This window comes from Pleurodeles waltl, chromosome 9 (genome assembly GCF_031143425.1).
Source record: "Pleurodeles waltl isolate 20211129_DDA chromosome 9, aPleWal1.hap1.20221129, whole genome shotgun sequence".
NCBI lineage: Eukaryota > Metazoa > Chordata > Amphibia > Caudata > Salamandridae > Pleurodeles > Pleurodeles waltl.
In genome coordinates, this window is record NC_090448.1 from 1,070,324,208 (window position 1) to 1,070,346,475 (window position 22,268).

The 22,268-nt window shown below is 42.5% G+C and overlaps 1 protein-coding gene across 4 annotated transcripts in view; it reads left to right on the forward strand.

Moving 5' to 3' along the window:
• MDGA2 (MAM domain containing glycosylphosphatidylinositol anchor 2) overlaps positions 1-22,268 on the forward strand; it is a 1,412,234-nt gene that overhangs the window by 1,381,401 nt on the left and 8,565 nt on the right. For all 4 annotated transcript variants that reach the window (XM_069208709.1, XM_069208707.1, XM_069208708.1 and 1 more), the window contains 2 exons: positions 19,004-19,134; positions 22,105-22,204. In XM_069208709.1, the coding sequence (XP_069064810.1) occupies positions 19,004-19,134; positions 22,105-22,204 (231 nt within the window). The remainder of the gene's footprint in view (positions 1-19,003; positions 19,135-22,104; positions 22,205-22,268) is intronic.

The following is a 22,268-nucleotide window of genomic DNA, read 5'->3' on the forward strand; positions in this document are numbered from 1 at the left end:
ATGTGGTCCTTTTCACAAAGGTTAAGTCAAAATCTGGCAACCTGGTTCTGATAAAACATTTTAGATGATATTACAGCAACTGGGGCACACCACAATGTGGGCAATAGTAATCTCAGCTCTATGGTCTGTATGGAGGAGAGTAATGATTTTATGAATGGAAGAAAGTTGCATGTTATCACCCATGCAAACGTGTTTCTCTGATTAACATAAGAAAGGTAAACATTGAAAAAAAAGCCACCGGGCTAATTATTTTGGCTTGGTGGAAGGTTGGATTACAAGGCTTGAAGATAGTATTGAGTATCCACACTTAATAGACGTTCACTGTTTGTACCATTCATGCACAGGAAGCTCTCTTCCATCCAGTTTCCAGAAGGAAAGTGGTTTATGATGGATTTGTTGGCTTGTTGTCCAATACGAATTAGATTTGTGTGTTTCGATTGTACATTTGGAAGATCACCTTTTGTTTCTCAAGGAGCTGATCCAGGTGGTGTTTGGAAATGTTGAAAAGTCAGCATGTTCACTGGTTGATATTCTGTGTAGCACTGTGGCATTGTCTACGCTTCTTAGAGTAGTGGTAGAAATTCTATCACTGCACTATTGCAATGTTTTTCAACCATGGTGACAGTGACATTTTATGGGAGAAACTGCAGCACAAATTTTACACATGCCCTTCTTGGACACTCGAATTTCCATCACTAAATGTCTAAATTGGAAATGTACGATCAATGTGGGTGAGCATTGTTGGTGCCTACCTATCTAAGGGCACATATATCAAAAGTGTGTGCTACCTCAAAAGGTATTTCATTTTCGTTCCAGAACAAGCGCCCATGTGTCGTTGCACCAAGCGATATTTACTAAAATTGACGGAATGGGCTTTGTATAAAATATAGCGCTTATGTGAGGCAGGCAAGAAATTGTGGGAATATATTTATTTCTCCAAAGAGTTCAGACATTGCATATGTGGTGCACTGTACAGCACACATCTAATGTGTGAGATATTTGAAGTATTGCCTAGGTGTAGGATTTTTAAGTGGAAGTTACATTTGTAGTACAAAACGTACAGTAGACACTAAGCTCATAGAAAAGTATGTGCATAGCACTAGGCAGTATTTTTATATGCCAACATAGAGGGATAGAGAATCAGCCGGCCATACGTAGTAAATGTGACTCACACTGCTCTCTCCCTTCTGTGTAACACAATGCAGCAACTTGTGTTGTGTTATATTTTAGTATGTGTGCCCCTGCCATCTCCATAATGTAATGAGAGTGTCTTAACGCATGTTAGGAACACTGTAAGTCCACCACCCTTGGCATGTGTGAAATTCGTGGAGAAAACCTCACCATGTGATGAATCAGCCCCTCTATATTAGGTGCCTGCTTCACCACCATTTTTGGCAGAATTAATGCCTCGCCTTAGTGGTGAAGTCAGAATAATTTTTTGCATCATCCATCAAGGAGCAAAGAATAGAGGGGCTATACTGCTGAAATCATAAGATTCACCATCCACGCCTTCAGCACTATAGACACGCTATTCTATATTTTATGTATTTATATTACTGCTGTCTTCTAGAGCAGGACATGTTTCAGTATTGATGCCTTTGGACGTTTGCAGTATTATTTCTATCTTCATGTTTTATTAAATTTTCGACTTTTTGGAACAGTTTTAAGATTTTGCATTACTTATCTTGTATTAGTTTTGATTTCAAATATGTTATCCATTTGATTCGATTTTAAAATAGTTTTTAAAGTTAATGTGTACCATGGTCGTACAATGTTTATTTTAAACATTGTTGTGCATTGAGTTGATCAAGTCATCGACTACGATGAGGCGATGTGGAGATTGGTCGGGGTCATAGTCCAAATCTAAGGTATAATGGGATGTGTATGCCAATTGTTTTGTGTGGTCACCCTTACTGCTGCTTTATCAGTTGTTTGTGGCAAGATGAGTCCCTTGTTTCATGTGTGGGATGGTTCTGTGAGACCTAATTTTCTTCAACTTATTCGACTTAAGGAAAGAAATAGATCTCAAAGTTTTTGTAACAGTAAGATTTATGTTTATCTGGACAGGGGCTCAAAACTGATTATAGAGTTAGATTTTGAGAAGTTCAAGATGAGAAATAGTATTATGCTGCAACATAACCTTTTCGTCAATCACTGTTGCAATTTCTCTTTCAGACCCACAAAACGCTTATTTCTGATACATAGTCCTGGCTATGAAGTAGTTAAGAGGAACAATTAATTTCCATTTGCTTTATGCAGTTTACAGTTCAGGACTCTGAAGCTCATCCATCTATATATTTTTTTTTTTTGCAAAACTGTGCCATTATGGTATATTTAGCTGTGGTCTCTAATGTAAGCTAACAGAATTTCAAGACCTAGAATATTAAAAAGCTGTCAAAGGTGAACTTTGAGACTAATCTACCTGCACCTGGGTACAGTACGAATTGCACGCTTTACGAATCTATACATGAAAGGGCAGCTGAACCGTCAAAGAGACATTAATAACACCGCATGAAACACAGACTAATACAGAGATGAAAGAGTAGCTTTTTCTAAAGTGTATCTTAAAGGTATATGGGAGGATGTGAAGATCTGAGGAACTTATTTGCAGGTATCAGATATGGATTCCCACTGAAATTGGTGTGCATCTGAGAGAGCTTTGAAAGATTTAGGCATCCCGTCTTGCAGAAGTGAAGGTCAGCCACGGTGAGGATCTGTGCGCCCTTTTTGGACGTTTTTCCCATCTAGGTTTTAAAGCTCATACCCTGGGGTTTCAGGAAGAAAGCACATGTAGCACAAAGGTTCATCAAATCCTCAATCCATAAAATAAAGCTCTTAGAAGTTGCATTTCTGAAGTGTTCTTCTATGTTTCAGAAGCCATTTAAAATGTATCATGTTTCATGCAGTCAGTCAAAGCTTGCTGCATCATCGTGATAGAGAAAAATCTTGACCTTTTTCTTGATCTGTTGTTTTAACTTAGCAAGCGATGTTATTCTTTAGAACCCTTTGACAAGGGGAAGGATAATATTATAGAAAATATAACTCATCGCATACTGACAACTAAATATCAGTTCCTATAATCCCATACGTCTTTCCTACCATTGATATGTAAAATCGTGTACTAACTGTCTCTAATCGTTACTGGCTGGACCTCTTAATAGTAATTCAACACAAACAATTCCACAACATATTTATGTGTATAATGTGCCACACTGAAGCAAAATATACCTTGGTTTGCTACTCACAAACAAATTTTACAAGTAGTATCTTTAGGATTGCAGAGTACGTACACTCATGGCGGAGAGTGCCCATATAAAAAGTCATGCCTGTCCTATCTTTTTATGTGCAGAGTCTCTCCTACAGGAGTGTGGACCCTGCAGTCATACATATACTGCTTGTAAAAACTGATTATGTGTTCCCATTCGGAAATTACACCTTATTAAATATAATGTGGTAACTCCAATGTTATCCTATGGGAGAGGTAGGCCCTTGCAGTAGTGAAAAACTAATTTAAGCTTTGTTCACTACCAGGACATGTAAAACTTGAAAGCACACATCCAACTTTTTAAATACACTACACCCTGACCCCACAGGCTGCATTACTTTAGCATGAGACATGTTTAAAGGGCTACTTAAGTGTGTGACACAATCAGTGATGTGGGGCTACTAGGGTATTTACAGGTCCTTGGCACAGATAGTGCCACTTTACTAGGAACATACAAGTAAATAACATGTACCAATTGCGGGTAAGCCAGTTTTACCATGTTTAAAGGAGGGAGCACATGCACTTTAGTACTGGTCAGCAGTGGTAAAGTGTGCCAAGTCCTAAAGCCAGCCAAACTGAGATCAGCAAAAATGGAGTGCCAGGTCTGACATAAATACTATGCTTAAACTTATTTTAAATGTTTTCCTACTTATTATGTGTACTGTACAGTACAGCAGATATGCAGGGTTAACAGGTTTAGAGAAAGGGAAACATTTCTCCTTCTTTATGTCTGTCTCGTGGAAGCCTAAGTTTTTGGTGCAAAGCCCTGTCTAAACATATTAATAGTTGGGGCTTTGCCCTCTAAAGCCATGGTGGTTGCTGAAAATGCCCATGTACCTCTTATGAGAAGCCACCTTGGGGTAAAGTAATACTACTTTACAGTGCAAAACTAGTTTTGTGGCAGTTTACTTCACTTTTGGTGGATTTGCATTTAAGCATAGTGTTGATAAATCTGGTACTTAGTAATGATGTGATAACTCACCAGGTACTAACATTATAGGTGAAGTGGTGATCACTTCAGTTTTTGGCAACAATTTGTATTGCCCTAGTATGGAAGGTGTTCATGGATTCTTTTAGGCACAAAATTGATTAACAAAATAATGTCCTTCAAAACATTTGAGTGCAGGATATCAATTACCAATATCTGTTCAAGGTAAGACTGCATAAATATATTATTCTTAGCTCCACATCTACATATCCATATCCATGTAGTCATAGATGAAGTCCTCACATTCACTCCAGTCATCACTGCAGCGGTTCTCACTGGGTGGGAGAGTACATAAACATTGGAATAACACTTTTGAGTTACAAAGAAGGTCATATTCAGAAGAATCACTGCAACATCGTTATTCATTTCCAACCATCACAAAAGGCACTGCAACACCTAACGTGTTTTGGTGAGACCACCTTGATCTCGGATGGTATATCTATCCATATATTTATCTATCTAGGGATCATCTATCCCTGATCTATCTACTATAGCTAGTGAATTTCAGTGTTTTTTCAAATCTGAGCATTAGTTCTAATCTATTTCCAACACCCAACTATAACATCACTGTAACCTTGATTTTTTCAATTAATTTCTTGGGATTCTTTTTACAGTATGTAGTTGAATAGTTAAGAATAGTTTTTTATACTTACCTATTTACAGCTATCTTTGTAATAAAGTAAAAGTCAGTTGCCTGGAGCTTTTGCCTTTCTTCTCCTATTTTACTGACCTTTTTGTTAGCCTTAGGACACTGGGCACTAAAGTGCATGCGCTCTCTCCCCTAAAACTTGGTATGTTTCGTTTACATCTGTTTGGTGTATTTAATTTACCTGTAAGTCCCCTGTAAAATGGTATGCCATATACACAGTATCTGTAAATTAAATGCTGCTAGTGGGCCTGCAGCGCAGATTGCACCACCCACAGAAGTAGTCTTTCAAACCTGTCTCTGGCCTGCCACTGCAGTGCCTGCAATCACAGTTTGCGGGCTCCTTGACTTCACATTTCAAACTACTTGCCAAGGCCTAAACTCCCTTTTTAATATACTTAAGTTTCCACTAAGGTAGGCCCTAGGTAGGCCTAAGGGGAAGGTGCTGTGTATGTAAAAGGTAGGACATGTACTTTTACGTTTTACGTGTCCAAGTAGTGACAAGCATCCTCTTTCATTTGTCACTACTGTGATGGCTGTTCCTCTTATAGGTTAGCATTAGGAATTCCCGCATATATTTTAAGTGGGAATTTTTTATCTGAAAGGTGTAGCATGGGCATGTTCAGTAGGTTTGGAATGGTAGTGAGAAATATCCTGCTTACTGGTGTAGGTGGATTCTACATCACTATTTTTAAAATGGCACTTTTAGAAGGTGGGCATTGATCTGTTCTTGTAACTCTAGTGTTTTGCAGCATGACTCCAAACCATGTCTAGGGCAGAGTGACAGCTACACTTTGTTCATACTTTCCAGACAGCCACAACACAGGTGGAGCTGGTTATGGCATCTGCATACTGATAGTCAGTCAGGGCTGGGAGAGAGGGAGGTCGTTCACGCCTTACATGTTAATAGGTTGTGGCCTGCCCTCACACAAAGGGATTTACCCCCTACTGATGTCTGGAGCCAGGGCTGTGTTGAAAGGGGTTGTGTTACACTTGAAAGGCATTTGGAATATAAGTACAGGGGCTCTGACCCCATGATTTTAAAGCACCTTTGGAACTGGGACGAAACCTCTGTCAGAAGGACTGCTGCGCTGCACAAAGGACTTATCTGGACTGTTTTTCTGCTGTTGCCCTGCTGTCTGCTAACTGCTGAGTGACCAAAATAACTCACTGGATTGCTTTTTTTTTATTGACCGGCTGACAGCTGATCTCTGATTATAAGCTGCCAGAGGACTGCTATTTGGTAAGAGGAACAACCAACAGGACTACTTGCCCTATGTGCTGGCCTGCTACTTGCTGGCCTCTTCTGTATCCCACATATAGTGTTTTGCAGGGGCTGTCTGAAGGAGCCCTGCTACCTCAGAGTCTCTGTGCCGGTGGGGCCCTGAGACTGACCTGTTTAACGTATTGCATGAGGAGCATTTCACCCTCCACCTCTTTGGACAGACTGAGCACATGGTGAACACTGCACTTCAGCTCCTCTTTATAAGACTAGTGCATTTTGAGGTCTGTCAAGCACCCTTAAGCAGCACATTGTGAATGCCTGTAACACTCTTTTTTGTCCTGGGTGGAATGCTCCTTCCTGGGCAAATAGCACATGGTGAGCTCCCGAAAGTGTGTTTTCCCTGGGTAAGGCGAGAGCTGTCTACTGTTCCCAAGCCCAGCCTGTGTTGTGCATTTGATAATTCTCCAAAGGAGCCCCAGTGCTGAGGAATGCCCTCTCCACACATAACCACCATGTCATCGAGGCTCTCCGGGAGTTACAACAGTGGACACCCTTATGACCGACGTTCACATTGCAACCCAGCACCATCACCTACGAAGGCCCGAGGCAAACTGCAGCGACTCCAGCTCGTTTCTATCACCGCCTTGCTGGGAGAGGATTGCTCCCATTGCTGCTGTCTGCTCCGGCCACTGCATTTGGCAGAAAGAGAGGGTCCATAGGAAAGCAAGGACCACTCCCAGTGTATTAGGAGTACGAAGGGTGATCCAGGCCCTTGGGGAGTTCTTAAGCCATCCTGCGCTCCTTTTCAGGCAGCTCAGCATTTGCAAATAAGGCTGGGGTGGCTCTGGGGGAATACTGGCGATTGCCTGCACTCGTCCCTGTAGGGGCACGCACTGTGTCCCCTGCCACTCTTCACCATTAGTCTCAAGGTAGAGCAGGTGCATTCTTTTGTTACCCTGATGGTGGGGAGGTCTGAGCGAGGCTTCCCCAATGTGAATCCTACAGTTCATGCATTCTCCCCTTTTTTGTATGCTCAGGACAGGAATTTAGGACACTTGAGCTTATGATTGGCATTGTGGGGTGAAACCTCAACTGAGGCCCCCTCGTTTGCCCAAAGGAAACACGTTTGTAGAAATTACCGTATTAAGTGTACTTGGCATACAGATGATGCTATGCCCTATGGTTGGTTCTTAGATTGCCCCATATCCATTAGTAGAGTTGTAGGTGTAGTGCACCCTGGATGTTTATCATTATATTTAGTGACATGTCTTTATTCATTAAGTGCTGCATTACATGCCCTAAATGCTATGGTATATCGTTTTATATCTTGCATTGCTCAAGATAACGAGTAGTAAATCATGTGATTGGATAGTATACATAGTAATGGTGTTTTAATGATGTGTGCAACATATAAGCACTTCTCTTATTGCACTCATTGTGATGGTTGCCAATTGCCCGGTTAGCAAAGTAATTGTTGATTCATGTGGTTTTGGCCTTGTGTTATGTGCAATATATCTTATGCATTTTTTTATAACCTTGTGTATTTTTGTATTATATTTATTGTGGCACTGGTGTGGGTATGCTGCATAAGTGCTTTACACATGGCCTCTAGGGATAAGCCTGACTGCTCTGTGCCAAGCTACGAAGGGGGTGAGCACAGGTTATCTTTGTTGTTTACGTGCTCACCTTAACCAACCAGAAATCCCATTTCTAACATTGATATCAGCAGTGAGGATGGGTCTTGCATTAGCGTAATACCACAGTGACTCAGTGTTGCACTACAAACTCTGCACTTAGACCATTATGTGTTGTGTTTTGTGATTCTCCTGTTCTCTCTTTGGTCATTTTATTGTTTATTCCTACCTCATTTTCTTGCACTTGGGATTCTTTTGCTTGCACCATTGTGTGACCCGGCAAAATGGAAACTACCTTTGACATTGATGAACTGCGGAGTTGCACTTTTGAAGAGTTAATGGAGTTTTGCAGGGAGAGGGGCCTACCTGTAACTGAGGAATCTGATAGGTTGGACCTCGTGAAAACCCTGTATTATTTTGAGTCGGGCAGTGGGAAAGTTATTGAGGAAGAGGACCATGAGGGGGTGGTTCTGGGGGAGACCATAAGGAGGACCCTGAGAATGGTGAGGACGCTGAGTGGGAGGGCCACCCATCCACACCCCCATTGGGCAGTGACCCCGAGGAAGTTGAGGAGGAGAGAGAAAATGACTGAGCAGGCACGCCAGAGAGGAAGGTCCCTATAGATAGGGAGTCCCTTACTAGGTTTAATGCCATTAGCAGTGTTGCCTCCTATTCCCTGTCCCTTGAGGAACTCAAGGATAGACAAGCTGAGAAGGACCTAAGGTGGCAGCTGGCAAATCTAGCTATGGAGGAAAGAAGGCTAGAGGCTGAGAAGGCCATAGTGCAGGAGAGGATGACGGAGGCTGAAAAGCTTGCTCTTGAGGAAAGGAATCTGACCCATGAGCATAGTTTTAGAGTTCTGGATTCACTAGCGCTGCAGATGGAGTCCAGTGGCAACAGCAACTTGGAGTCTAGTGTTAGGAACACCACCCACATACCCACAGACGTGGTGCCCTGTGGAGGATTAGGAAACTGACCTGGGGAGTTATGTTCCTGATGATGGGAGGAATGCCCTACTGGCCCTTGGAGTTAGAGACAGGCAGAGATACACCCCAATGATTGAAGTCCTGATTGCAAGGTATGGAATCTCCTGTGAAGAGTATAGGTTGAAGTTCTGGGGCAGCAGGAAGCTGTCTCGTCAGTCTTGGGGGAAGTTTGTGGAGAATTGTTGCAAAGCACTAGATGGGTGGATGCTGGGTAGAACACCAAACAATTATGAAGGGCTGTGAAATTGGATTGTCAGAGAGCCCAGGTTCCATTGTTGTTTTCCAGGGTTACATCAATATCTGTTGGGGTGTAATATCTCTGACCCTAGGGAACTTGCAAAGGAGGCAGACCTCTCTGTGAGTACCAGAAGGTCTGGTAAGGCACTTGAGAGTAAACCTCAAGGAAGTGGCTCAGACCCCCCCGAACGAGGATGGGGGAGGTTCAGAGTAGTCCAGACAAGTCCCCGTGTTGTGGGATGGGTACAGGGTCCCTTGGCCCTTTCCAGAGGAGGAGAGGAGGAGGAGGAGGTGGGAGACTTCCCAGGTTCCCAGCCCCAAAGCCTGGAGAGTACCCGGGGGGGGCAGGAATCTAGTTTGCACTGAGAGTTCATCCACTGAGGGAGGCCCCATAGTGTCAGGAGAGCTTGGGCGGGGGAACTGACAAAAGCTTCCCACCAGTTCTGATGTCTGGCAGTGTGACTCCGCAAGGGAGTGTGCGGAAGCCCTGATGGAGGGTGTTAAAAATTGGGTTTTTGGTTGGAAGTCAGGTTGATCCCTGTCCATGCAAGGACCCTCACTCTAGTCAGGGTATAGGAGAAACACACCCAGTTAACTCTGCTCAACCCCTTGGTAGCTTGACATGAGCAAAAAAGCTTAACCACAACCCACTGTGTAAAGTATTTGTACCAAAACGCACAGTAATTCAGTGTAACACTTCAAAATGGACATCACACATGTTTAGAAAAATAGTAAATATTTATCTAAATAATAATACAAGATAAGATACAATACACCTTTCACCATGCACCAATAAAAATATGACTTTAGCACTTGAAAACACCAAAAGAGTGCCTAGAGGCACAAATGTTGAAATCTGATGTTAAAGCGGTGCTGTAACAGAGTCGTTTTCCACAATGTGACCCCACTGGCACTGTTTACGGAGTTACATGGACCACCAGGTACAGTGCCTTAGCAAAATGTGTGGAGGCCGGTGCCTGGAGTCAGGCAAGAGGCGTCGCTGGATCCGATGCAGCATTGGTTGCAGTGCTGCAGGGTGAAGGAGCAGAGGCGTCACATAGAGGCATCGGGTCCTTGCAGCTGAGCAGTGGAAGTGAGGCGGCGTCGGTCGCGTCGGTGGCGGGGTGTCAGCCCCATGGCATCTCCAGCAAATTCAAAGTCTGGCAAAGTCTCGATAATGCGGGGCGACCTCACGGGGTTGCGATCACGTCATAGGTGCTCCAATGGAATCGGGTGTCACAAACATCGGATGTACGACACTCCAACTCATAGGTTTGTGCGGACATCAGCAGCTGCAGTGACGTCGGGCCTATGTTGACGGTTTGGTTGTCGCACCTAGGTGAGGACCACGGATTCCAGTGTAGGCGGCTTCACAGGCTTTAGGCAGTGGTGTCCTTAGCGAAGTTATACGGAATCATCTGGCATCGTTTCACAGGATTTTCACTTCCAGGGGCCCTGGAACTGGAATGGCACCATCTGGTAAGCTAGAGTCCATAACATGCAGACTCAGAGACTGGTTGGTGAAGCCTTTGCTGTCCTTGAGGCTTCAAAAACAGGAGGCAAACTCAATCCAAGCCCTTGGAGATTCCTCTCAAGGAGGAATGCACAACTAAGTCCAGTCTTTGTCCCCTTTCACAGGCAGAATCATCAACTACAGGATAGCCCAACAAAGCACAGTCACAGGCAGGGGCAGCACTTCTCCTCAGATCTTCAGCTCTTTTCCTGGCAGAGGTTCCTCTTGAATCCTTGAAGTAATCTAAAGTCTGAGGTTCTGGGTCCAATACGTATACCCCTTTCTGCCTTTGAAGTTACCCAACTTTAAAGGAAAGTCTCTGTTGTTTACAAGGTCCTGCCTTGACCAGCCTCACACTAGGAGGTTGGAGACTGCATTGTGTGAGGGCAGGCACAGCCGTTTCAGGTGTAAGTGACCACTCTTCCCTCCACTCTAGCCCAGATGGCCCATCAGAATATACAGGTTACATCCCAGCTCCCTTTGTGCCACTGTCTAGTGGAGATACACAAACAGCTCAACTATCAGTCTGACTCAGACAAGGAATCCACAAACAGGCAAAATTCTGAAAGTGGCATTATCAAACTAACAATCTAAAAAACACCTTCACTAAAAGATGTATTTTATATTATGAGTTCAGAGACCCCAAACTCCATATTTCTGTCTGTCAGCCACTATGTTAATCTATGAGAGAGACAGGCCTTGCAACAGTGAAAAATGAATTTGGCAGTATTTCATTTTTAGAATAGGTATAAACACATAAGTAAATCTCCTAACTTTAACATACACTGCACCCTGCCCTTGGGGCTACCTAGGGCCTACCTAAGAGGTGCCTGACATGTCTAAAAAGGGAAGGTTTAGGCTTGGCAAGTGCGTGCACTTGCCAAGTCGAATTGGCAGTTTAAAAATTGCACACACAGAAACTGCAGTGGCAGGTCTGAGCCATGTTTACAGGGCTACTCATCTGGGTGGCACAATTAGTGCTGCAGACCCTAGGCACCTCTACTGCACTTTACCAGGGACTTACTAGTAAATCAAATATGCCAATTATGGAAAAGCCAATTACACATACAATTTCACATAGGGAGCACTTGCACTTTCTTTAGCACTGGTCAGCAGTGGTAAAGTGCCCAGAGTAACAAAAACAGCACATACAAAGTCCAGCACATGGAAGCAACCTGGAAATAGAGGCAAAATGTTAGGGGAGACCACGCCAAGGATGCCAGAGGGGTAGGGGTGAGGAAGGACTCAGCCCGAACCTCTGTCCAGTCTAAGGGTATAGACACTGGGTTGAAGGGCCTGGTTTAGGGTATCACTCTTGAACTGGAGGGGGGGCGGTTGCTACAAGCATCCCTACCATTTTGTTTTCTGGGGTACCACTACAGGTGGAAGGTTGCAGAACTCTAGAAGGGTGGGCAGGGGGAGGAAGGACTTGCCTCTCACCCCCTTCAGCCTAAGGGGCAGACTCTGGGTAGGGAACTAGTTGCAGGGGAGCACACCTGGACTGGTGGGAGAGCTGAGCAGGAGGGCTGCCACAAGCTCCCTGACAGTTCTTGATTCTGTGGGGTACCACTCCCAGGAGCAGGGTATGGAACCTCTGGAGGATGGGTAAGGGGAGGAAAGCCTCGCTCCTGGCTCCTTTCCAGCCTGGGGGTACAGACCCTGGACTGGAAGACTAGTCTCAGGATACTACCCAATAGCTGGTGAGAGATGGAGTAAATAAAGTGGGCTCTGGGAGCATAGACAGATGGATCCAACTGGGTTTGGAGTGGCATAGAACCTTCAAGTGCTGCACCTGCAGTTGTGTGCTACTGCCCACGTTCTGTCGTCCCAAGTAGGGAAATCCATCAAGGTATTAGTTAGTCTGCCCTGGCTTAAGGCTGAAGGAGGGTTGTGTTGGAAATGGCCCTTTCTGCATGACTATCCCCAAATGTTTGCCTTTCTCCTCCTATTTCTCTGACCTTCTTTTCATTGGCTTTAGGACTCTGGGTACTTTACCACTGCTAACCAGTTGTAATGTGCATGTGCTCTCTTCCCTAGAACTTGGTCTGCTTGGCTTACACCTGTTTGGAAAATGTAATTTACCTGTAAGTCCATTGTAAAGGGTTATACCATATTCCGAAGGCCTGTAAATTAAATGCTACTTGTGGGCCTGCAGAGCAGATTATGCCACCGTCAGAAGTAGCCTTTCAAATCGGCCTCTGGCCTGCCACTGCAGTGCCTGCATGTGCAGTTTACTGCCACCTTCATACCCATTTCAAACTACTTGCCAAAGCCTAAACTCACCTTTTAGTACATCTAAGTCACCCCTAAGGTAGGCCATAGGTAGCGCTGCAGGCAGGGTGTGTGTATGTAAAAGCTAGGGTATGTACTTTTATATTTTAAATATCCTAGTAGTGACAAACAGCCTGTTTCATTTTTCACTACTGTGACAGCTGCTCATCTCAATAGTTAGCATTGAGTATTCCCTTGTATATCTTTAAGTAGTAATTTCTGATCTGAAAGGAGTAGTGTGGGCATGATTGATATGTTTGTAATGGTGGTTAGAAATCTTGGTTACTGGTGTAGGTGGATTTTACAGTACTATTTCACAAATGCAACTTTTAGAAAGTGGGCATTTCTCTTTGCTTGTGACTCTAGTGTTTTGCATCCTGACTCCAATCCACGTCTATGTTAGAGTGACAGCTACTATTGTGCATACTTTCCAGACACAACAAAGGAGGGGCTGGATATGAAAGGAGAGGCATCTGCATCTATCTGCATAGTGATAGTCATCCAGGGCTGGGAGAGGGGGAATTTGTTCATACCTTAAATGTCAACAGACTCCCACAAAGGGCTAATTTACTCTCTACTGATATCTGAAAGGGTTGTGTTACACTTGAAAGGGTTCTTTATAAGTCAGCCCTATGTGCTGGCCTGCTACTTGCTACCCCCTTCTGTGTCCCACACCTAGTGTTCTGCAGTGGCTAGCTGGAGGACCTCTGCTCCCTCAGAGTCCCCGTGCCGGTGGGACTCTGAGACTGACAGTTCTTACCTGTTTAAAATTGTTCATGGGGAGCATTTTATCCTTCACCCCTTTGGACAAACCGAGTGCATTGTGAGTGCCGCACTTCAGCTCCTTTTTATAAGACTAGTGCATGTTGAGTGCTGTCTAGCACTCTAAAGGAGGCTATTGTGAATGCCTGTCATGCCTGTTTTTTTTGTCCGTGGTGAAACGTTCCTCTCTGCCAAATAGCTCATGGTGAGCTCTCAAAAGCGTGTATTCCCCATGAAAACTGAGCGCTGGCTACTGTTCCCTAGACTAGCATGTGTTGTGCATTTAATAATTCTTCCAAAGGAGCCCCAACGCTGAGGACGCACCTCTGCCGTGACTTCATGGCAACCAAGGCTCTCCAGGAGTGACAACAGTGGCCACCCATGTGACCCGCATCAGATAGAGCAGATCCCCAGGAAAGTGAGGACCGCTCCCAGCATATCAGGAGAACCAACGGTGAGCTGGGGAGTTCTTCAGCCATCCCGCACTCCTTCGCTGGCAGTTCTGCATTTTTAAATAAGGCCAGGGTGGCCCTGTAGGAATTCTGGGGACTGTCCACACATGGTGGTGGGGGCACAACTTCAATCCTGTGCCACTCTTCACCATTATTCTCAGGGTAGAGCAGCTGCATTCCTTTTTTACTCTGATGGCGGGGAGAACTTTCCAAGACCTCCCCATGTGAATCGTACAGTTTGTTCCTTCTCTCCCTTTTTATGCTTAGGAATGGAGTTTGGTGGTGTTTGAGCTTATGATTGCCAGTGCGAGGTGAAACCTTGACCGAGGCACCCTTGTTTGCCCTAAAGAATTGGCCACATTTATAGAAATTATCACATTAAAGTAAAGGCATGCCTGCATTCTTAGTACAGGCATGTGATGCTATGCTTTATGGCTGATACCTAGATTATCCTATAAACATTAGTAGAGGTGCCGGTGCAATGTACCCTATGACCTTATAATAATATTTGGTGACTTATGTCTTTATTCATTACATGGTACATTACATGCTCTAAATGTTATTGTATGTCATTTGATACCTTGCATTGTTCAGGATAACGAGTACTATATAATGTGATTGCATAGTATGCATAGTAATGTTATTATGACATGTGCAACATATAAGCCTTTCTCTTATTGCACTCATTGTGATGGTTGATAATTGCCTAGTTGGCAAAGTAATTATTGATTCATGTCGTTTTGGTCTTGGGTTACGTACAATAATCATTTTTATATAACCCTGTCTAGACTATCTTTTTGTAGGGTATTTATTGTGGCCCTGGTGTGGGTGTGTTGCATAAATGCTTTACACATCACGTTTGGAGATATGCCTTACTTCTCTGTGCCAAGCTACCAAGGGGGTGAGCACATGTTATCTTTGATGTGTAACTTACTTGCCCTGATCAGAGCGGCGGGTTCTGCTTTACTTAGGTGCATACCTTAGCCAACCAGAAACCAAATTTCTTACATGAGGCAACACCATTTTTGATGAATACTTGTAATAAAAACCCTCAGCTGTTTTCTCAATGTAATAGTCCTATTTAATGTCCTCACCAAAATCCCTTCCTAGAGCTTCTTGGGTGCCACTTTATGCTTAATGTTTGTATTTTTGAAGATGTTTGCTTTCATTATAAATATGACTTTTGAAATAACTGATCATTATCATTGCAATGTGGGTGAATGCTACAGGTTTTGAAAACAGTATTGGTGCACTGGTCATTTCTGTTACCCATATTTTTCTCTAACATTTACTTCTGTAAAATGATGGATGCAAGATGGAGGATTACTGTTTGACATAGATGACAATGGTGTGCTCTTCTTCTGCTCCCTCTGCTTTCCATTGTCCCTATGGCAGTCTAAAGAGAATAAACAAGATTTTGCATCACATGAGATAAGTCCAAAGTGAGGTTTACCTATCCATCTTTATGTAGGTATTGACCAGTGTGATGCATTCTGGAAAAAGGCCCCTCCTAGACTCCTCTCACAGGAGTAAAATATGCCCCACATTGATAGTCTGATCCCTTGAATTTGGAGGATGCACAATCAGTGGCAGACTGATGGACCCACATGGTGAACTTGGACATAGAACCTGGAGTATCCCTAAAACATGTTAAACACCGTTTACAGTCCAATTTGGACCTTTCAACGAGTGATGTTTCTGCAATGTGGAGATAAGTGGTGCTTTTTCCCTCCTGGATAGGAGCAAGTCTAAAGCCCCACCTGCTGGGGCTCTGCTGGATGACCCTGCTGCCTTTCCAAATATTGCCTTCATAAGAGCTTGCTGCCAGGGTAAGGAGTCCAGGCGTACTCAGAGAGCCTTAAAGCCCTCTCTGCCCTTCGTCAGAGACTGTAGGAGGGCTGCTCAATCATGGTGAATCTGCCCTAACTATAAATACTTCGTATTGCTTTGACCCTCTTGCGTCTATAGTTGCTGAGCAACTTGAGGTCTTGCTAGCTGTCCGGGTGGAGAGGGCTCCATATAACCTTTGTGAAGTGACTTTGGCCTCATTTAAACTTCTTTACGACTGACAAGGGTCCAGCACCATCTTGGTTAAGGTTAGCCCTTTTAAGCATGAAGATGCTGAACTGGGGGTTCTAGGGTCCTAGGTAGTGACCCATTTTGTGCAACCAGCTCCACTCTGTGGTAGGCATAAATTCCTGGTACCAGTAAATATACTTTTTAAACTTTGACATTCTGTTTTCTATTTTGTGGATCACAAGGTGCACTGCTTTAACTTTTTTCTTTATACCTGATATAGTTTCCAAACACTATGGCCACAAACAGTAAACATTACTGATGTTGTCAAAACTCCATTGCTTGTATTGATTGTCGTTAGCACTTAATCTCGATTGTTGTAGTTGTTAACTGAAAGTCCTTACTGTTACTACAATGTTGCAACTGTTTTGTTGTAGTGCAGTGTTTTTGTTGCTGAAATCTACAGATATTCATTACTTTTTGGTGATTTTGATCTGCATATAATGCGGATGGCAAGTGGGAATGGTTTCATTGGCTTTCTAGTTAAGGAAAGGCTAGTTTGGAGATATCAATAGGTTTGCATAGTTTTTATACACTCCCATAAATCCTGATGATTGACTCTTAAGGCAGCTAATGTTTTGGTTAGGCTCACGCCACAGTATCTTGATCCATATGTGCTAACACACACTGGCGTAAAATGATGTAACAATATGCACTGAAATGATTAGGCTACCATAATTATTTCTTTGAAATGGTTATAATCTTTTGTCCAGCTACCTAGTGCTGTGTGGGCCTCGACATCTAGCTGACTTTCAAGAGCCCCTTGGCAATCGTAACCCATTAATTGTTTGAATCATTTTTAATTACCATGGCAGAAGGCTTTATCACAGTTATTTTGCTTACATCATGTCTATATTTAATATTGTTGTACAGTAGAAATGTGACATTTTTAAGCTATCATATAAGACATTGAGCCACAGGTTCTGGTAGTGCTTAATATTTAGAAGTATAAGTGCCAGCATCAAGGTTTTGCTCATTGCCCATGGCTGGCTCTGTGAAAGGTTGGGCGCACCACATGCAAAGCTTGAGTAGTATTGATTCCAGCTCCGTCCTCTTTCCAGCACCACCAGACTCTCCCTGCCCTTTTATCTCACTCATTCAGGTTCCTTTTCATCCTTGTTATCTTTGTCACTGTTTTGTCCTTGTTTCTTACCCTCCCCATTTGTGTTATTTCTCTGCTTTGCTGTGGGGCAAAGTCTGGTGAGGAAAAATGTGTTGAGCCCCAAATATGAGCTCCGGTGGGCCCTAGCACCAACCACCGGCTCAAATTAGACTCTGGTCTCTGTATCTCTGTGATATGTAGCAGCCCCACTCCCGACTTTGCTACAGAGAGATTGGGTGTCAGTAATACAAGTCTAAAACAATGATTAGATTGTGTTAAATACCAAAAGATATGTTGGATGTACTACCCCTTTCTATGTAAGTGTATTGTAAGGCCCAGATGAGCTTTGAGACAATGTGGAGGAATGAGGCTGCATTCTTTCATGGGGGTCAATGAACTTTGCGACTTTGCAACTTCAGAAAGATAAGTTGAAGTGTACAAAGTATCTGTTGTGAGTCAGAAATGACTTCCTGACTTGCAAAATACCCTTTGCGGCAGATTGGGAATTGAGAATTAAAACGAGATGAATCTATCAATGATTTCTGACCACAATTTTAGTTACAAATCAATGACAGAATACTGACCTGTCAGATCGAATATTAGCCATTCGCAAAGTGGAATCTGTCCGTGACTGACAGTTTTCACTGTGTGAATGATGGTTGCTAGCTCTGAGAAAGTTGACAATTGCCCATGTTAAAGCTACATGTTGCCACCGATGTCATTTACGGATTGCTAACTTCTATTTTTGAAAGCATCCGCTATCCCTTCTAGGGATAGGCGCTGCTCTCAGAGAAAATGTTGGCATTCAATCAAAACAAATACAGGGTTGACAGACTGCTTTGCCTTGCAGACATCCATCCCTGCTGCAACCACCGTTTGCAGGTATTCACAAATGAATATAACCTGACTAGAATTTTTGCGACTTCCTGTGAAAGGCAATTTGCACTGCTATAAATCAGTACATCAATCACAGCAGAAAATGAAGGCGGGGTAGCAAAGCATTAGGTGTGTAGAACACTGAACACTTTTCAAATCTACCTTTGTACATCAAGACCTAATTTTGAAAAAACATTGGTGGAAATACACGACAGGCTACACCAAAGAGGATACAGCAAGATCTGCAAGAACATGAAACACATATTTGGTACCTGGAACAAAAAATCGTTAAAATGGCACCTAATGTATATTTTACATTATTAAAGGCAATGCTGTCTTCAACATTCCCTCACTGGGTAGAGAAGTTACAGTGAGGGGTTTCCAGCACCCAAGTGCGAAGAGTGTGGCCTACTAGTACATTTAAGTCAGTGATGGCTAAAGCAGCCTCCTGGTGACAAAATTAGGTTTGGCAGGTCCTCTTACGTGGAGATGTAAGGCAGGACGCGCGCCAGCGTCACTGAGTTCTCAGTGTGCACTGGTCATTGGCACATTTGACCTGTATACATCAAACAAGCCCACTTTGGGACCTTTGTTTAATGCATACCGATCCTTTGTTAGATGTATGCTTTCTTTGTCACGTTATCTGCTTTCATAGTTTTGAGTATTTTCATCTATTTATTATTGTGTTCATCATGACCGATAAATGCAGTTTACCTTGTTTGACTATATTGTGAAAGATGTATAACAATCATGTATTATGAAATGCGTTCCTATCTTTAATATTAGCCTCTTCTAGAGTATATTTTGTTGTTCTGTGTTATGCATAAAGAAAAATACATTACAGTGAGTATGAGAACAGAAGATTTATATACTGAAACGTTCTAAGTATGGATGTACTTTCAGCATCGGTATTATTTTCATGTGATTAAGATGAGCTTTGTTATTTTACCTTTCAATTATTCATTGATAGGCTTTTTGAATATTTTCCTGCGCCTGAAGGGACAAACTGCATTAGAAAACCCAATATGGTCTGCTAAAGGAAACAAAGGCGAAAACTGGAAACAGGCACATGTTAACATACATCCAACCACATCATTTCAGGTAGGAAATGAACTGTATTTATGTATTGTAGCGGCTTCAAACATAAATGAACACGGTCAGTTGAGCAGCCTATATCAATTTACGTTAATGGACAAAAACATAATAATCCTTTTCAAATGGCAATTGCGGGCAATTCACAAAAGGTATTTTGAGCTTTAAATGTACATTTACGCATGATCTTGCTTTCATTTGCGAAAGGGACCCTGTATGGCGTAAAGGGGTTCATATTCCATATTTGCCAGCAGTAATTCCCATGCAAGGGGAGAGAATTAGTTGGATCAAGGCCTAGTTTGCCTTGTTATTTCGTGAGAGCCTACAAACTTGTGAGTTCAAGGCAATTCACAAGCTCCTAACCCACCCTTTCCCACCGTGGTTACAGCTAGAGTTTTAGTCCCTCACTGGACGAACTCTCCTGCCACTGGGGAATGGGGATGGATATCACCCCCATACATGATGCCGGTGTAGAGTATGGTTTTTCGCTACCTAAAAATATTTTCCTCTGGAGAAACTAAAGAAGAGGGGAAAAAATGTGCATTGGCCCTTTGGGATTTATTTTATCTGTGTGCAGTTGTGCTCTACATACAATTATTCATTAGGGAAAGAGCAAGCCATAAGGATGTCACATGACATATTGTAGTATTACGACTCACAAGCTGCCAGGTGTACTTAAAAGTGCAAAAATGTATAAGCATGTGCTTAGTAAGCAAACTCTGCGCAAACATTTACACTTTTTCTCATTCGTGCCTAGAAAGTGCAGGAAAAATACACGCATCACGATAGAAAGGCTAACCTAAATCTAGTTAAGACGTTTGAAACATTTTCAAACTTAGAACGTTTTGAAAGTTAGTTTCCAAGTGCATTTCTTGTTAACAGAAAAACCTGCGGAAGTAGATGAGCTCACTGTAGGAGGTGAGTGATAAATAACGTTCAGATTTGGAAGTGGTTTTGTCCAATATCTTCAAAAGCAATGCCATAGAAGTGATGGATGAGAATCCTTAACTGTGTTCACATATGACAAATGTCTGCAGCAGCGACTGATGCTCTCACGCTCTAGAAAAATTGGGGACCTTTCATAAAGATTAATAATGTATGTATGTTTCAGTTAACCTCGAATGCAATTGAAGCAAAACGTGCATTTGAGGAACTCAGATAGGCAGTTGTATATTCTATTTAAGACAGTTTTAATTAAAGCAACACATATGAGATGTGCCTTTAGATAGTCATTTTTGTATTGTTTTAGGCCCCATTCTTAAAACTATTTACAAGCCTCATGGCCTCCTGGGAGCACAAATAGCAGCATTTCCGAGTGCAGATTCAAACTTGTTGCTCGCAAAAAGGCAAATTGCGTTCGCAAATCCATTCAGTCCTGTGTATTATTACTGAGTATAGTGTACCTTTGCTGAATACATTTCAGAGCAGCTGGTCCTGGGGGTTCCAGAGTAGAGACAGCTGCAAGGCCCGGTGAAGCCCCTCAAACTCACACGATTGACCCTGGCTTTCTGTTGATTCCCACCCCCCCCCCATAGGTATTATAGTTCTAAGTTTGTGCCTTATGCTAAGAACGACCAGGGGTGCCTTGTGAGGCACTGCTTTTACCAGTTTTAATCGTAACATGAAATAACGTGTTAAAAGAATATAAGAGAAGTGCAGTGAAAAAGCTTAAGTGGAGCAAAGTGGATTATGAGTAAATCAAAAAAGTGCCAGACTTCGGAGAAACGTTCGAGAGGAAAATGGATGCGAGTAGGATGTTAAAAGATTAATGAAATGGTGGCTTTTTATTCTCATTTTCTGCTAATATATTATTTATTTTATAGACTCATTAGAATTGTAAATTATTTAGAATTCTTATATAGTATTTACAGTTAAAGAAGCTCAAAGATAAATCCAAATTATTCAGGAGGCATCTGAGCTTCTGATTCAAAATTAAAAATGCTGACTTTTGAAACAAAATGTTTGATGATTAAGTCAAACAAAGGTGTGCATGGTGACCTAACGTAAAAAGGTTTTATAAAAGGGGTTTTCATGATATTGTTGTAAGCTGTTGCAGCTGCAACATCTGCATTTTTCCCGAATTACACCTCTGAAATTCTAGGTCAGCTCCATGAAAGTTGGAAAACATCTCCAAATCCAAAGGGAGCAACGTTTAGACAGTTTTGTGAGTCAGCGTGCCTGAGACCTTCAAGCCCTTTGAACAGTCTTCAGTGGTAATCACTATAGTTTTTTTTTTTAAATAAAACGATAGGAATTAGAGCAAGAAACATTAGGTGATGTGCAAGTTTCACCTAAGGACCACATTGCCAAACTGTTCTCGTGTCCCTAATCCCAGAATGTCTGATTCCCTAGTGGGCCCCGGTAGGGTACTTAACTGACAGAACCCTAAAATGCCAGCCTGAAAGAGAATGAGAATTCAAAACTGATCACAGCATATTTTCAGGATATTAATAGTTAATGCAGTATATGGCATGGGTATCACACCATTTGTTAGTAAAATACGTTGTTTTGTACAAGTTGTACAGGGCAAGTATATGGAAAATAATTGAGTGTCGAAATTGAAAGGGTCATGAAGCTATGCCTGTGGAGTAGTGAATGTGGACAAATCATTGACAGCAAAGATTGTTTTTGTGAAATTTCGTCTTTGAGAATTTGATCTAGCTACAGTGCTGCCTACGATCGCTTTGAAAACATGTTTTTATCTGGAAAATCTGGCAATCGGTTGTTTTGTCTGATGAGGATCCCCCTAGTAACATACTACAGATTTTGTGGGAATGTATTCAAAGTTATTATGTTTGGGTAGTTCTGTGGTTATCTCACCTGTATCTTAAGAAACACTAAATAGAAATCTGCTTTTTGTATGCCATATCCTAGTAAGACATGGTTTCAGACGAGTTAGAGGACCCTATTTTGAAAATGTTCTAAAAAGACTGCTCCTGCTCCAGTTGGTTAATTCTGAATTATACTTTTATCTCTTAGCTTATATTTGAAGGAGTCAGAGGTCCTGGCATAGAAGGAGATATTGCTATTGATGATATAGCAATAATCGAAGGGGAGTGCCCAGTAGCACCCACAAACAGTAAGTGCTTTTTCAAAATGTATTTATTATGCAACATTTTCCTCATGTTACCTTCATATTAATT